Source organism: Cantharellus anzutake (assembly GCF_015039405.1).
Source record: "Cantharellus anzutake strain C23 chromosome Unknown EI90scaffold_67, whole genome shotgun sequence".
NCBI classification, from domain to species: Eukaryota; Fungi; Basidiomycota; class Agaricomycetes; order Cantharellales; family Hydnaceae; genus Cantharellus; species Cantharellus anzutake.
In genome coordinates this window covers 27,718-43,742 of record NW_024067017.1, presented here as the reverse complement: position 1 = coordinate 43,742, position 16,025 = coordinate 27,718, and the positions used below count along the sequence as shown (strand labels likewise).

General features: G+C 47.6%; 1 protein-coding gene across 1 annotated transcript; it reads right to left on the bottom strand.

The window, feature by feature from the left end:
• Positions 1 to 8,023: 8,023 nt before the first annotated feature.
• On the bottom strand, positions 8,024 to 8,446 carry EI90DRAFT_3019929 (uncharacterized protein; the record flags this gene model as incomplete). Its single annotated transcript, XM_039057420.1, has 2 exons — positions 8,024 to 8,089; positions 8,165 to 8,446. 2 exons carry the CDS (start codon positions 8,444 to 8,446, stop codon positions 8,024 to 8,026), a joined length of 348 nt encoding a protein of 115 aa, XP_038911070.1.
• Positions 8,447 to 16,025: the final 7,579 nt, after the last annotated feature.

The following is a 16,025-nucleotide window of genomic DNA, read 5'->3' as shown; positions in this document are numbered from 1 at the left end:
TAGGAGGAAGAGATGAATGGAAGAGGACCTGGGCCAGAGGCCAAAGGGTCCGGAAGCAAACATGAATAAGGAGCGGGGTTGGCTGCATAGTGGCCAGCAATGACCGAGGGTCAAAACAAACAATAACAGATAAATAAAGGAAGGAGCATAGGGCCACGATAGTGGTGATGGTATCATAGTGGCACTGGACTCGGAGTTGGGCTGGAGTTGGGTGTGGGAATGGTAGCGGCCCTGTAGGGGCCAAGTGGGTGGGGTAGAGGAGTCACACTCGGCATGGTGCCAGAGGCAGGCTCAGGGCAGGAAGGTTGGTGAGGCTGTGGGGGAGTCGGCCAGGTGCAGGGGAGCCTAGGGGCAAGCGGGGGAGTGAGCAGGGAGTCCTCAGGGAGGATAGGGCTGAGGTTGGGGCTTGTGCTCATGCTTGCATAGCGGTAACGGGCTTGGGTGGCATCAGGATGGGCGGGGAACAGGTGGGGAGCGGGCCAGAATGCATGGCTGTGACACATACCATTCATTTATTGCCAAGCTGTTAGACACTGGTCTGGGGTCGGCACCAAGGGTCGCCATTGCAGGCCACTATAGGCTGCAATGGCCATGATGCTGCAAACAAGGCTCAAGGGTAGGTGTCAGGGCATGCTGCCCTGTGCCATGCCCTGCTGCTTCTTTCCTCTTCCTGTTATGGAAATGGGAATTTCCCATTTCTAGTCTCTTATGGGCCCTGTGTACTATAATATCATGTGACATGTAAATAGTAACAACTTAACCAACAATTACTACTCAAAAACACTCCTGTCCATGTTATTGTAAACTCCACTGTTATAACTTCTGTCACATTAACTGTAACATGCTCTCAATGTCACAGCCTTCTCCTGCACCTGGATGCTATAGAAATGGGCCAATTAGGCCCCATTTTTATAACACTCCCCCTCCTTCTCTCTCCTGTCTTTCTCCCTTTCTTTCCTTCTTTCTCCATACAGACCACCTTTTCCTTTACACCTGTAGCATGGATGCATCCGACATCAGGTACCCCACATGGGTACCACACTGCTGGATGCACCGCACCCCTCTACTTGTGTTTCTCTTCTTTGACACTTGGGACCACCTGTGGAACCACCTCCAATAGCCTGGCTCTATCCAGGGGTGATGTGGCATCCTCACATGACTAATTCCCACTTGTATATAAACTGAGCTGAAGCAGAACTGAAGAAGTAACCTTCTTCTCATTTTCTGCTTCATGCAAGTACCCTAACTTAGTTTAGCCCTTCATCTTAATAACAATACATTTTCTGCTTCAGCCTAAGAAGCCACAGAGGGCTATCTGCTATACTGCCCTGCTGCCCCACTACTGCCCAAGCTGTGCCAGGCACTATGCCACCACCACCACCTCTCCTGTGCCATCCCTGACAGTAGGGCATTTGGCCTCAGTGACTCCAAAGGAGTGCTGTGCCCCCTAGCTATCTCTTGGCCCTTATTTCAGACTCACTGGGGTTGCCTTGCTGGGGCCAGGACTCGGGGAGTTGTGGTCAAATCGATATTAGAGCTAAAGTACTATAGTGTATCATACAGGATATATATAGGAGGAAGAAATGAATAGAAGCGGACCTGGGCCAAAGGCTGAAAGGTCTGGAAGCAAATAGGAACAAGGAGCAGAGTTGGCTGCATATTGACCAGCAATGGCTGTGGGTCAAAACAAACAATAATAGATAAATAAAGGAAGAAGTGTAGGGCCATGATAGTGGCAATGGTATTGTAGTGGTGTGGGAGGGATGAGCTGGTAGTACCCAAACACCACCATATAATGGTCTACATATGCTACCTGGGACCCGACACACAATCCCCCAGTCCCCCAAAGCCGATTGCACATCCCCCATTATCTCTGTATTTTTTGATATTTTTCCGGACCAGGTTATGGCCACTTAGTTTCCATATCAGGCTGCTTCTATAGTATTTTCACCATATCTCCCCCAGTTCTGCTTCGATCCAGACGCATTTTATATCGTTAGAAAGCTACCGTCAAGACAAGTCGAACAAGTTCAACATCGAGGGATTTGGTGCAGCCGTTGTGGAGATCGTCGAATTCTATCAATTGTGTGGCCATGCCCATATATTTATCATGTTTTCTTTTGTTGTTCTGTCCATTTCTGTCCATCCCTAACACCATCGGATTGCTCAGACATTAGCTTTGGTTATATACAAGCATGTATCTAGTATGAAAAGAGATCTTCTTCCTGCTTTAGTGCCAGTCTGACAGTACCGCATCTGGGAGCGTGTGAACAAGTTCAGGGTGACATTGAGAAGGCAGGACGCCTTGCTTGGCCCTAGGGAAGGTCCACCAGTTGGTTTAGTTGGTTGTTCACAGAAGTTTAAGTTTTTGGACCTAGTAGGAAGGTCTGCCAGTGAGTCTGTCAACGCTGCAGTTTTGCTCCTCCCCCTTTCTGTGTGTGTGAGGGTGGTCTGGTCTGGTTCAGAGGTCTGTGCCTTGCAGCCTTTCAGCCATCCTCCCCACTTGCAGCAGTGCTGGACTCAGAGTTGGGCATGGGAACGATAGTGGCCTGATGGAGGCCAAGCAGGTGGAGTAGGAGGAGTCGCACTGGGCATGGCACTGGAGGCAGACTTGGGGTGGGAGAGCTGGTGTGGCTGGAGGGGAGTCGGCCAGGTGCAGGGGAGCCTAGGGGCAAGCAGGGGGGTGAGCAGGGGGTCCTCAAGGAGAATAGGGCTGAGGGTCAGTGTCAAAGTGATGATATTGCTCCTTAGGATAGGTCTGATCGCTATCCAGGCGATGCTGTCAGATGGAGCTTGGTGTTCCGGGTCGTCCAATGGTGGGTCGGAGACAGGCCAGAGGTGGGGCAGAGCTCTGAGGGTGATGGGGTGTTGAAGGGACTCAGCTTCAGCAACTTGGAATGGAGTGCTGCACCCGGTACATTCTCATTGTCCCCAATTTGCCAGGGGAGCTGGTGACAGAGGAACCAAAGCTGCCAGCAGAAGGGGGCTGGAGGCCCCCCCCCTCACTACTTAATGGTGGAGGCGTTAGCGAGGGTCAATCGTTTGTCATGCAATTCGTTGGGTTTATACCAAGGCATCTCTGGGAGTGCCTGTTACTCAGTTCTTAGGAGCAGCAGACAAGTGGGATGCGATAGACATCCTGGAAGAGGTTTTGGAGGGCTGAAGACTGTTTATATTATAACTGGGGGACTATTTACTAGAAGGGTACGTTGTAACGGGTCTATCGCCTAGACTCGAGACAGAGAAAGGGGGGGAGGGTGGTAGTGAATGCGTGTGTGATGGAGGTTCAGGTTTTTGGGTCCTGGGGTGCTAGCGGGTCTGTTAGAGCCTCAACTCAACACTCACCTACGTCTCTCTTGGACATCAAGGCCGAGGGTTATGAGGAAAGGGGTCTCAGATGTAAGCAAGTAACTCAGGGGAGGCGTTAGAGTCATGGATGGTGTCTTTGCCACTTGGATGCAACTTCTGCTTTCTCTTTCACAGGTCTATTCATTACTAACTTGTTATGCACAAGCTGTTATCTAGTTTATATATGTTTGAAATGGAATGAATGGCATGGGGGAATGTAAACGGGCCGTTAGGCAACCGTAAATGATGAATATCCAATTGGGAACAAAGAAACAATAATAGAAAAATGAATGAATGGGGAATATGTGATAACGGGTCCAAAATGGAAATTTTGAAGGTTAACTCCGCAACACTTCGCCATAGCGCCCGCCTATCCTCTCGTCAGCAACCTCCTCGTCTCCAGCTTTCCAACGAGCCCCTATTCGTCCCATTTGGTGCAGTACTTCTTGAGATGTGGCCATTGACAGGTGCTGTCAAGACCACATGAGAGTATACTCCATGCTGAACCATCCGGATATGGGGTTGCCATTCTGGGAAATGCTCCGGGGGTGAAGAAGGGTGGTAGAGCATCACTATCGGGTGGAAAAACGGCTGGGTTGTGTGTGTGGGTATGGAGGTCTGGAGAGGGGGTGAAATTGGTGGCATGGTTGGGCGTGGGGTTGTTGGGAATGATGGGGAAAATATGGAAAAATATGGAGTGAGTGTATGGAGTGTTGGATAGTGATAGAATGAGTATCGGGAGCGTCAGCGGATATGTACTGTGTTGGTGACCAAATTCTGCAGAATCCGACTTTTTGCGGTACACAGAGTTGTCCCCACAACAATGTGCGTACATATAGTGGAAACAATTGGATCCGAAGGTAAACAAAGGTTACCAAGGAGAAGGGGAAGTAAATAGAAAGAATCCACAAGACAAATAAGGATTAGGCGAAAAGCCTGAATTATGTCTGAGGTTTTGTGGAGTGGGAGAATTAAGAGCCAACTGAATGGCAAGGTCTGGAAGCATCTATGAACAAGCAGGGAACTACAGAGAAGAGGCGTCTGGAAAGGTCCAGAGCCTGGAAGTTGTAGTCCGGAAGATTGGGGTTGTAGAAAATATCAAATGGTAAAACAATAAGGATTATTGAGACCAGAGGTAAGATAGGAATGAGGAGGTACTGGAGGTGTGGAGACTGGAGGTTGGTGTCAGAGACCAGATTCGAGACGAAGGAATGTCTCCATAGCGGAGGGCTTCAGCCTCAGCGACTTCTGCCAGGAGCGCTGTGCCTAGTGACACGTCCGTGCCCTAACTTACTGACTGGCAATTAGAACCTAAGGGGGGTAACTCTAGTTGATTTTATTACTGGGTAACCTATGTACAAGCGGGGTATATATATGGTTACAGCGAAGACGGGTCCGCAATTGGCGGAGCCGAACGGAGCGGAGCTAATGGGGTTAACATTAGCTGACTGAATATTACCGACGAGTCGGGTCGTGGGGTTAGCAGAAAGGCAGGCGATAACCCAGAAACGGAAAGGAGGGATAAGCCCAAAGGTGGGCTCTGCAGGGCAGGCGATTGTATTGCCCAGCGGAGGCGGGGGTGCGCTAGCGGACGTCAGAGCTGTCCGGAAGTCTTTGGGGCTCCGTACTTAGGGAGGCGTAGGTAATAAGTTGAAATGAGGGGGTGGTGACCATCGAGGGGTGCCGAGAGGATTGCGGAATACGGGAGCTCCGAGGTTAGTGAAGGAGGAGTGGAGTTAGACTGGAGGGAACGGAGGGACCGGAAGTCGATGGCCGGGAATGGATATGACAGTTGGAAGGAGGGTGGATAAGCAAGTTGAGATTTATCAACAACGAGCAAAACCAACTCCTTTGAACAAGGTGTCTGAGGAGGTGGTGGTATGGTGGTGGAGGTCCAGAGGTGATGCGGACGTAGGTGGGTGGCAGAGCAGGAGAGTGTCAAAGGAGGAGGTAGTCCTAGGGCTGTTGGCATCGACCGGAGGCAACAGAGAGAGATTGGGAGGGCTGGTGGAGGTCATAGGAGTCATGTAGTGATAGAGAGGGAGGCAGAAGATCTGGGATATGACAGTCAGGGCTTGTGCTGCAAGCAGGGAGGACAGCTAGACCACAGTCAAGGGTTGTGTCGCCACTCTCCAGCTGCTCCCTCACAAAGGGAAAGAAGAAAGGGGGGTGGAAAGGGCACCTGGGGTTTCAGACTCACTGTGACCCTGGTCCCAACTAACTCAGCCTAAAAAATCAACACTAGGTGGACCTCCCTGGAAGACAGGCTAGCAGTACTGCCTGCAAAGCACTGTCCCCAAGACTGCAAGCACTCAGACACCACCCCAGGCACACAGACCTAGTACTTAGCGGGGCAGAGGGGAGAATCTCTGTATCATACTAGATACATTTTGTATATAAACCATGGTCATCTGAACTAAAGTCCGAGCAATCCGATGGTGTTAGGGATGGACAGATGCAGATGGAACAACATAGAACAAAGAAAACAACAGAAAACATAAAAAATATATAGGAATGGCCACACAATCGATAAATTCAGACAATCTCCACAATGGCTGCACCAAATCTCCTGATATTGGACTCGTCCTGATGGTAGCTTTCCAACGATACCAAGTGCATCTGGATCGGAGAAGAACTGGGGGAATTATGGTGAAAATACTGTGAAAGCGGCCCAGTAACATGTCCAGGTGGGCCGTAACCTGGTCTGAAAAATTATCAAAAAATACGAAGATGATAGGGGAGATTCAACGGGCTTTGGGGGACTGGGGGACTGTGTGTCAGGTGCTAGGTAACGTCTGTAGGCCATGATATAGCAGTGTCAGGGTACTACTGGCTTTTCCCTCCAGTGCAGCAGGATGGGCTCAGGCAGCATCAGGACAGGTGGGGAATGGGCTGGAATGCATGGCCGTGTGTCACGGCCGTGCATTCCAGCCCATTCCCCACCTGTCCCGATGCCACCCGAGCCCATTACCGGTATGCGAGCGTGAGTGCGAGCCCCGACCTCAGCCCTATCCTTCATGAGGACTCCCTGCTCACTCCCCCACTTGCCCCTAGGCTCCCCTGCACCTGGCCGACTTCCCCACAGCCACACCAACCTTCCTGCCCCGAGTCCGCCTCCGGCACCATGCCCAGCGTGACTCCTCTACCCCGCCCACTTGGCCCCTACAGGGCCGCTACCATTCCCGCGCCCGACTCCGACCCAACTCCGAGTCCAGCGCCGCTATGATACCATCGCCGCTATCGCGGCCCTACGCTCCCTCCTTTATTTATCTGTTATTGTTTGTTTTGACCCTCGGTCATTGCTGGCCACTGTGCAGCCAACCCCGCTCCTTATTCATGTTTGCTTCCGGACCCTTTGGCCTTCGGCCCGGGTCCGCTTCCATTCATTCCTTCCTCCTATATATATCCTGTATACTACATTATAGTACCTTAGCTCTAATATCGATGAGACCACGACCCCTAAGTCCTGACCCCAACAAGGCAACCCCAGTGGGTCCAAAATGAGGGCCAAGAGACAGCTAGGGGCACAGCACTCCCTTTAGAGTTGCTGAGGCCAAATGCCCTACCCCCAGGCCTTGTTCGTGGCATCACGGCCATTGCGGCCTATAGCGGCCCACAGTGGCGACCCTCGGTGCCGACCCTGGACCAGTGTCTAACACCGTGACACAAGCACCACATGCTCTCCACTCACTTAACTCTCCTTAGAGGTTAATATTATTTTGATCCACCCTTATATTGACACTTGATCCATCACCATATTGGCACCCAGGTTGTCAGTTCTCTCAGATTACCTCTCTATTTCATCTTCTCTGTTAATTGTTTATTTTGCTCTCATTCATTCCTTCACCCTCTGCCTCCCTGGTTCATGTCCCTCATTTAGTTTGCTGCACTCACCACTCCACTTCCCATTCAGGTGCCAGACTGACCAGCCTCTCTTCTGTTCTCCTTCTCATATTTATACTTGTAGGTTACCATCTATGTACCTTAGTTCAAATATTGACTAGAAATCCCCCCAAGTCCTCTTGTCCTTAATTTTGCCTGTAAACTTCATCTTCACCTGAGTCAATGTCACTGCAAGGTCCTCTCCTGCTAACCTGAAATATGGGACAGCCTAGAACATGTGGCACAACACTCCAGCTGAGTTGTTGAAGCTGAAGTCCCAACTTCTACATCACCTTGCAATGGAGTAGCATTATAGCTAAGTGTTCACTCATGCCACTGCACTCCCCTTGAATACCTCAAATACTGTTTCTGACAGTTGCCCTCAAAAACCCTTGTGATTGCCACCCAAAGTGCATAGGTTTTGGCTTTGAACACATCATCCCACTCTTCATTGGCCCCTTCAACTGAAATAGCACCTTACAGCTGCAATAGCCAACTGAACCATTCCCTGCTCTCCTCAAACCATTGGTATATTGCTCCAAACCATTGCAGTATATGATGGATTGTCCTCATGTAGAGTGACAAAGCTTTTATGGGCATTCACCCATGCTTTATATGACATTCCTGGAGTGTTCAGTGGCAGGTAGACCTGCACTCCAGCAAAGCCATCCCCTTGCATTGTTAGATTGATGTGCTTTAATTGGGTGGCATCAATATGCCTTTGGTATGTATTTGGGGGGGGGCCTGGGGAAAGTCCATAGCGTTCAAAACCAGCTTGCAGTGCTGAAATGGATTAGCAGCAGGAAGAGTTGGGAGAGTTGGTGATAGAATTCGAAATGGGGAGTTTATCTTGCTTGGACTGAAATACAATAAGGATGCACGACCCTATGGATTAGCTAAGGTTATCCTCAGCTGATCAACACAGGTTACTCACCTTGGCCCTTGTTTCCTCGTGACCCACCTTGCTTCTCATGACTGGTTCTTCTTTAATCAGCTCTAACCACAACAACAACATGTCAATCTCAGACTCCCCTATGGCTTCCAGCCCCAACCCTGCCCAAGGCTCTGTCACATTCAATCTGGATGCCCTGATAAACCTCTTGCAGCAGCAGATGGTCCAACACAGGACCTGGTGGCCACGATCCAAGCTCAACAGCACACCATCCAGGCTCAGCAGCAAGAACAGCAAACATTGATGGAGACCTTTCAGATCCATTTGCAGAATACTGTTGCTGCTGCTGCCACAGTTGCACCAGCCCTGGCAAGCTGTCAGGTGACCAAGCTTATATCAAATCACGTTTCTCCCTCTTAGTTTAATAATGAGTTCATGAGATTGATGTTCTTTGGTGCCTGGCTCAAAAATGAGACTGCTTTGAAATGGTTCATGGGTGTCACCCTACACTCTTGCAGTCCTTATAGCAGCTCAGCTTATAGGCACTCCTGAGTCGAACTGTAGTGTTAATGTGACTATATAAAGAGAAGAATAAAAGAGAAACAAAGGAAACAAGAGGTAGATAGACTACAACAGTCCTATGCTAACCTTAAATCATTGTTTGAAAACCACTTTGGAGACATGACTATGTCAAGACAGCCCACATTGGGAAGGGTTGTGTCATATCCATACAATCCTAACCTCTGCTCCAGGCTCCCAGAACTCTGACACTGACTCCAGAGCCCCACTTCCATTTCACCACCCTCTCCCTTGCTGACTCCCAAGAGGTTATCCCACCTCTGGCTCTGACACCACCTTTGGTCCAACTCCAGAACATTCCAGGTCTGACCTCAACCTTGACACCTTCCAGATGAGTATGCAACTATGCTCCCAACTCCGGACCTCCACTCCAGAATCTTGTTCACATCTCCATCTCAGAACTCCGGTCTTAGCTCCAACCTCAGACTTTGACCCTGCCTCTGCTTATACCCATTGTATTGGTTAGCCAATTCCATTTGTTTACCTTTGCCAATATTCCAGAGTTTAACTTCTGAGTTCAGACTTTCCAGACTTACTTCGGACCTTGCAACTATTGCATTGTCCCATTTCAATTCCACTATTCTCCCTCATTCCTATTTGGGCTGCTGCTTCCTTCTATTCAGTCAGCTAGCCATTCCTGACTCCCATCCTCCTTCCTTCCTCCTTGGGCCTTGACCCTTCACTCCTCCTTTGGGAAGCACCATTGAGTACCCTCAGTGTTGTTCCCCCTTCCAGCTCCCTTTGTCTCCTTTCAGAACATGGCCAGGAGGGGCATGTCTGGACCTTTCCTTGGAAGGGAGGCTGGAGATAGAGGATGAGTGGAAGGACTGTGGCCTCAGCAACTCAGAGGGGAGCACTGTGCCTATGTTTGGTAACGCTTAGTGTTGGGTCCTGTCATATCCATACAACTCTGGACCTCCACTCCTGTTTCTGGACTTCCATCTCCTCCTCCAGAACTCCACATTCTCCACCTCCTCCTCCCCTGTTGGTTGTTGAGAGCCCACTCTACCCCTGGCTCCAACACAACGTCCATGTAAGGGGTTGGTGTAGGTGCCAACCCTGGTTAGCTTAGTTCCTCAGGCTGCCAACAAAAGTAACTTGTATGAAGTTATTATTTGCAACAGTATGGGAGAAAAGGCTAAGTTGCTCTTTCCACTTTCCCACACTATTGTATGTACTTTGTATACACATGTTTATTACAAGAAAATTATACAATGATGTAATGGGAAATAAGGGGTGGGGTTACCACTCCCTACAGTCCAACACTACCTCCAATCCAACTCTGGTTTACTCTGGGTCCAATCCCAACCTCATGCCTTCCAGACCAGAGTTTGCAATGCTCCATACCTCCAGCTCCGGACTCCTGTACTGGAACCCCATCACACCTCCACCTCCAGAACTCCAGTCACATCTCCGCCTCTGGACTTTGACCTCCTCCTCCATCTTATCTCCTTGTATTCCTTATTTCATTTCATTTATTACATCTAGCCAATATTCCAGACTTTGACTTCTGACTCCGGACCTCTGGAACTTACTCTGGACCCTGCAGTCTCTACTGTATGGTGTCATTTAATCCTCTTGTTGCCTCTTCCTTGTTTAGACAGCTGCTTCCTTTCCATATTAGTCAGCTGTCATTCCCCACAACCCCCTCCACTCCTTCCCCTCTTGGCCTTGCCCTTTTGGGAAGCACCATAGAGTCCCAACCCTTGACCCTTGGGGTTGTTCCCTCATCCAGTCCCCATTTGTCCTCTGACTCCACTCCAGTATTATTATATGTATATACACTCTGTACATAGTTTCCTGTACCCCTAGTCTGAAATCAATGACTAGAGAACCAGAATCGACTGGATTGTCCCCCCAAGAGACTCCCCCTGCTAACCTGACATTAAGGACCACCTTAGACAACAAACCAACAGCACAGCGCTCCACCTGAGTCACTGAGGCCAAGGTCCCTCCTTCCTGAGTCCCTTCCCCACTTCCAGACAATTACATGCTCTATAACAATGAGTAGGAACAAACCCCTACTGTGTTCTGTGAGCCAAACTTTGTTTGGCACTATGAACCCACCATCAATTCTACACACAATGATTCAAAGGGGGGAAACAACATCAGCAAACTTGGTAGGGAGCTCTCAGAGCTCACAGAGCTCTTGAGAAAATTGGGTCATTTTGCTGTGCACCCTCTACACATTGGGTGGAGAAAATTAAATGTTTGAATGATTTTGTTCTCCTAAGGATGCAGAAGTGCAAAGATAATATATATATACATTTTTAGAAATGCATATTAAATGGCCAGCATCATTACTTTTTGTTTTTAAATAATGGATGGTCTTCATATCTCCATGAAATCTGCTTAGTTATTTTGGCACCAGTAGTGCAAAGATAATATGGATATATGTGTGTGTAAAATTGGCCATTGTCATTGCTCTGAAAGCTCATATACCTTTTGTGTTTACTAAAATCAGCACTTTATTTGTTTATTGCTATTTACAAAATATGAGGGGAACTCTGAAATTCAAACTTTGCACTTTATCTTTTATCTCATTTCTTGCTCAAAACTCAACCAATTTTGATGGTTCTATGTGGATTGGAAAGCACCAAAGTGTGGCAATGTAACCATGCATGTTATGTAGGGTATAAATCAGTTTTGAAAAAGTGTTCCAAATGAAGTAAATTAAAAATACCACCCAATAAAGCAACTCTTTAGATATCATCCAAGCCTTTGACACCAAATTTCCAATGGTTAAAAAGCCATGGTTATTTGGCTCACCAAAACATGGTGGGAGACTTTTCTAACACTGAAACATACATTGCTACATTGCCCCACTTTGGCACTTTCCAGTGCACATTGAATTATCAAAAAAGTGATTTAATTGTTTTTTCCAATTATTCCTAATTTCCTGAAATATCTCTCCCTAACTTATCCCAAATTTTCTGATTTTCCCCCTAATTTCCCCTGATTTTTTGACATTCTCCTTTTTTAAAAAGTCCCCCATTTTCTGAATTTTCCTTAATTTTCCCTGACCGTTTTTCAAGTTTTTAGAAACCCCCCAGTTCCCCCTCATTTTTTCCTCCCATTTTCCCCTTCATCCCCCCTCAATTCCCCCCCCCCATCCCCCCTTCAATTTTCCCCTCATTCCCCCCCAATTCCTCCTTAATTTTCTCCTCATTTCCCCCTCATTCTCCCCTCCAAATTTTCCCCCCTCAATTACCCCCCCATTTCCTCCCTCCTTTTCCCCCTCATTCCCCCTCATTTTCCCCCCATTTCCCCCCTTTAATTTTCCCCTCATTCCCCCTCCCAATTCCCCCTTCATTTTCTCCCTCATCCCCCCCAATTCCCCCCCCTCAATTTTCACCTCATTTTCCCCCCATTTTCCCTAAGTAATTTCAGATTAACTGCATTTATATCCCTAAATTTGGTCTATATATTGATTGGGCTACATACCCTTAGTGTGCAGTGCTGCATTGGTGCTGAAAGTTAAGCTGAGTTTGTTCAGTCCCTTGTATGGTAGGGACTCAGCTATGGCACATGATGCCATAGTCAATGCTTTTAAATTTCAATATTGGGTAAATTAAACACTCAGGGAGCTCATATAGATCATAGTCCCCTGTGTGCAAATATAGCTCTATGAGCTCTATGAGCTCTCAGGCCTCCACATCCAGGTTTGCTGATGAAACCAGGATCCATGATTGGGTGGCTCTTAATCTCAATTACCATTAGGGAGTGTGTTACCTCTTGGAGCCATACCAGAGTGATATGGGGAATAGCAGTTTTCCTTTCCTCATCACTGATTGGGCTCAAAGGTCATTGTGGATATTGCATAATGGAGCCTTGAGGGATTATGCAGTGACCAATGACCATCTCCAGCATCTTCTGATAGAGGCCATATAAAGGATACTCAACAGCACATTTCTTCTCACTCTCTTTGTAAGCAGCAGGATTGGTGGTACACCCTTCATAGAATAGCTGATAGAATAGCTGGTTTGTCTGGTGAACGCTCATCTGAAGGGCTCAAGCTGATCTAGGGGTGGTACTTGTCAACAGCAAGTAATGAAAAATGGGGGCATCAAATGGGATGGAGAGTCAGGGCTACAAGGGAACTAGATATATAACTGATAGCAAATGTGATGGAACCAAAAGGGGTCAGGATTATACAGGTGTGGGTGTGGAGAACAAGCTGCATGTGGCTGGCCATCTCCCACTACAACCTCAGTCAATTAGGGAAAATTGTAGTGCAATGTTCTGAATCTGGGATTTCCATACACATCCAACACAGTGTGGAATGTGGCTGTGTTGGTAGGGTGGAATGCAATTCTTCATCATGTGACTATGGAAACAATCACAGCATCAATCATGGAGACCCTCCAGTGACTCACAGAGCTCTCTATTTTCTTACTTCTACAGGGTTTTTCCTATGTACTCCCCTCAAACTGGATAATGTTGAATTTTCATGCTGATTATCTTCCATTCTTTAACTGTGCAAAAATGCCACCAAGCTGCGATCCACAGGTGATTAGACTGTGTTTTGACTGCACTTGGGTCATCCTTATTCTACATTTATGAGCATCATGTAGTAAAATTGGGATTTAAAATGTAAAATGAATGTAATGGTTCAATTATAGACTAAAAGGGTTTCAAGTAAAGAGTAGAAATCAAACAAAAGAGTGTTTCAGACTTCCCTCCTTTGTGTAATTTTCCAGGATGGTCCATTGTAGATTGTCAGGGCAATAGCCCCGAACCCCGAGCCACATGTAATTAGATACATATAGTCACATGGGTAAGTGGGAACCTCCAGGTAACTGCTTACACACTACCGTAAAATACACACATTTGTATCACTTACAGCTCTGTGTGCTGAGCTACCCAGAGACCTCACACTTTTTTAAGTGTATGAGGTGTGTTTTACAACACAACCCACAAAAAACTATCCATTCTTAACATCTGACTCGGTAGTGCCTATGGCGCCTAAACACACCCACAAGGGCAAGGTCGCATCTGCAGCGACACTAAAAAGAAACAAGCGGTTTATTAAGAAACCGCAATCTCCCATCATGGGAGATTCAAACCAAAAGCTGTTGTCAGACGACAATGAGGATCAACACGATCCCGCAGTAGCAACCACCTCAGGGCTGGCCCCTGAAGGTTTTAGAAACGTATGTGGAGTAAGTGCGGGGCCTAATACCCCTAGAACTCCACAACATACTGATCTAACCCAAGCTGGGGAAGATCCCTCACCTCCTCACGAGGTGATTGACTTGCACAATAAACGTGTAAGCACCAAATGATCAGCCCAAAAAGCTGATCAGATAGAGTTGCAGGAAACTCCAGGGCCCAACTATCCCCTGGAGTCCCCCCTCATGTCCCCAAGTCAAGCCCCAAAGGCAGACAAAAGGGAAACAAAGGGAAGAGCCCCTGCGTTGGCTATCCGAAAAATTACTGGACTTGTTCCAGGTTCTGTCCGAATGGAGGATGGAAAGCGAAGACCAACTTCTTCTCAGGCTTTCAGCCTGAGAAGGCACAAAGATATGCCCTGAGAGCAGGATCTCCCAGAGCGCGGAAGCTCCAAAAGAACTTCCACTGTTTACACTCCCACATGCCATGCCAGACAAGGCAAGGTCGCCAACCTCAGAGGAGGTCTCCGAGATAATGAAGAGGAGGTGAACTGAAATGAGGGAGTTCGCTGAGGGAGCCTTATGGAAAAGTAAGGAAAAACCAGCGAACAGACCCCTCTATGAAAGGGAAGCACCCTCCGCAATGGCCTTGCCTAAACAAAGCGAGCGTGGAGTGTTCACTCCAAGAACCCCTTCTGGAACCCCCAGAAGCGGTAATGTCAACTGGGGAGAGTGTTTGCTCGCCCAACCAAACTTCCTCCTGGAAAACCAGGAATTGCGCATAATAAATGCAATAAACTTGATCCAAAAAAAGATTGAGGAAATGAACCACAATAGTATGGCTCATCTAGAGATAACTCTAGAAAGAATGGCCAACGCAATCAATGTGTTGACTGAAAAAATCAGCGAACAGACAGACTTGCTGAAGGAAATAAACTTCTCACAAAAAAGTGAGGAAACAAATAAACACCCCTGGACCACGGTCCAGGAAATAAATAGAACTCGTGAAAAATTCATGAAAAGAACCACCAGTGAAAGCACACTGGAGTATCATCAGCAACTTGACAGAGATGCTAAGGAGATCCTTCTCCCAAGGATAGGAGAAGACAATGCCGAAAGAAGGCATTGTTCAGAGATTAGGAGGAGAATTGGTACATACCAAAGGTTTGGCCAAACATCCACTTACGACAGACCTCTCAAACAGAGAGGTAACTCAAACACACACTCTCAAAACAATGAGAGAATCCAAATACAACTTCAGGCGAATTTTCCTGAAACCAAAGAAACGCTGCGAGGAAGATTTCCCCCAGCAAAAACCCCCCAAAGGAGAGATCTCCATTGGATAGCGACCCTGCGAAGGCAGGGGAACAAGAGGAGTACCTGGAGAAATGGTACGAAAAGGCCATAAGAATGGCCAAAGTGAGAATACTCACTCCTTACCCAGAAGGAGTGAAGCCTGAACTCCGAAGCATCAAGGTTCGAAGTAGAGGACCCATACGAAGGACCTCAATACTCACCCAACTCAGAGGGTGAGGAAGTCAACGTTGGGACCATAAGGATGGGCCCAATGTCAGTCATCAATCACAACGACATAAATTACAAAATCAAACTGGCTGTAGCACGCCAGTTAGAAAACACAGCAGATGAAAAAGTCGCTGAAGCCTTGGTGGAAGCACCAAGAAAAGATGCCTTGGGAAATACACCAAAGTACCCAAGGAAAACAAGGACAAAGGGAAGAAGGACCAAAAGTCCATCAAAACCCAGTCCCCCTTGTTTGATGCGAAATTCCGCATCTCAAAAGACATGGGAAAATACCCTGCAAACAGACCACTCTCAACAAAGAGAACGCTGATGGCTCACATAAAAATAGCAGGCATAAAAGCCTATGTGCTATTTGATAGTGGAGCCGAAATGGATGCTTTATTGCTGGACTTCATCTGCGCGGTCCACATCCCAATTCTCCAATTGGAGAACCCAGTCGTCCTTCAAATGGGGATGAAAGGAACAAGATCACAGATCCTGTTCGGAACAAATGTGGACATTGAGATTAATGGCCACATAGAAAAACACTACTTCGATGTAATTAACATCGATAGATACAACGCCATATTCGGTGCCCCCTGGTTAAACAAAAACCAGGTAAGCTTGGACTTCTGGTCCCACAAAGTGAGAACGGTGAACAAGGGCAACATAGACACCCTTGGAGTAAGTGA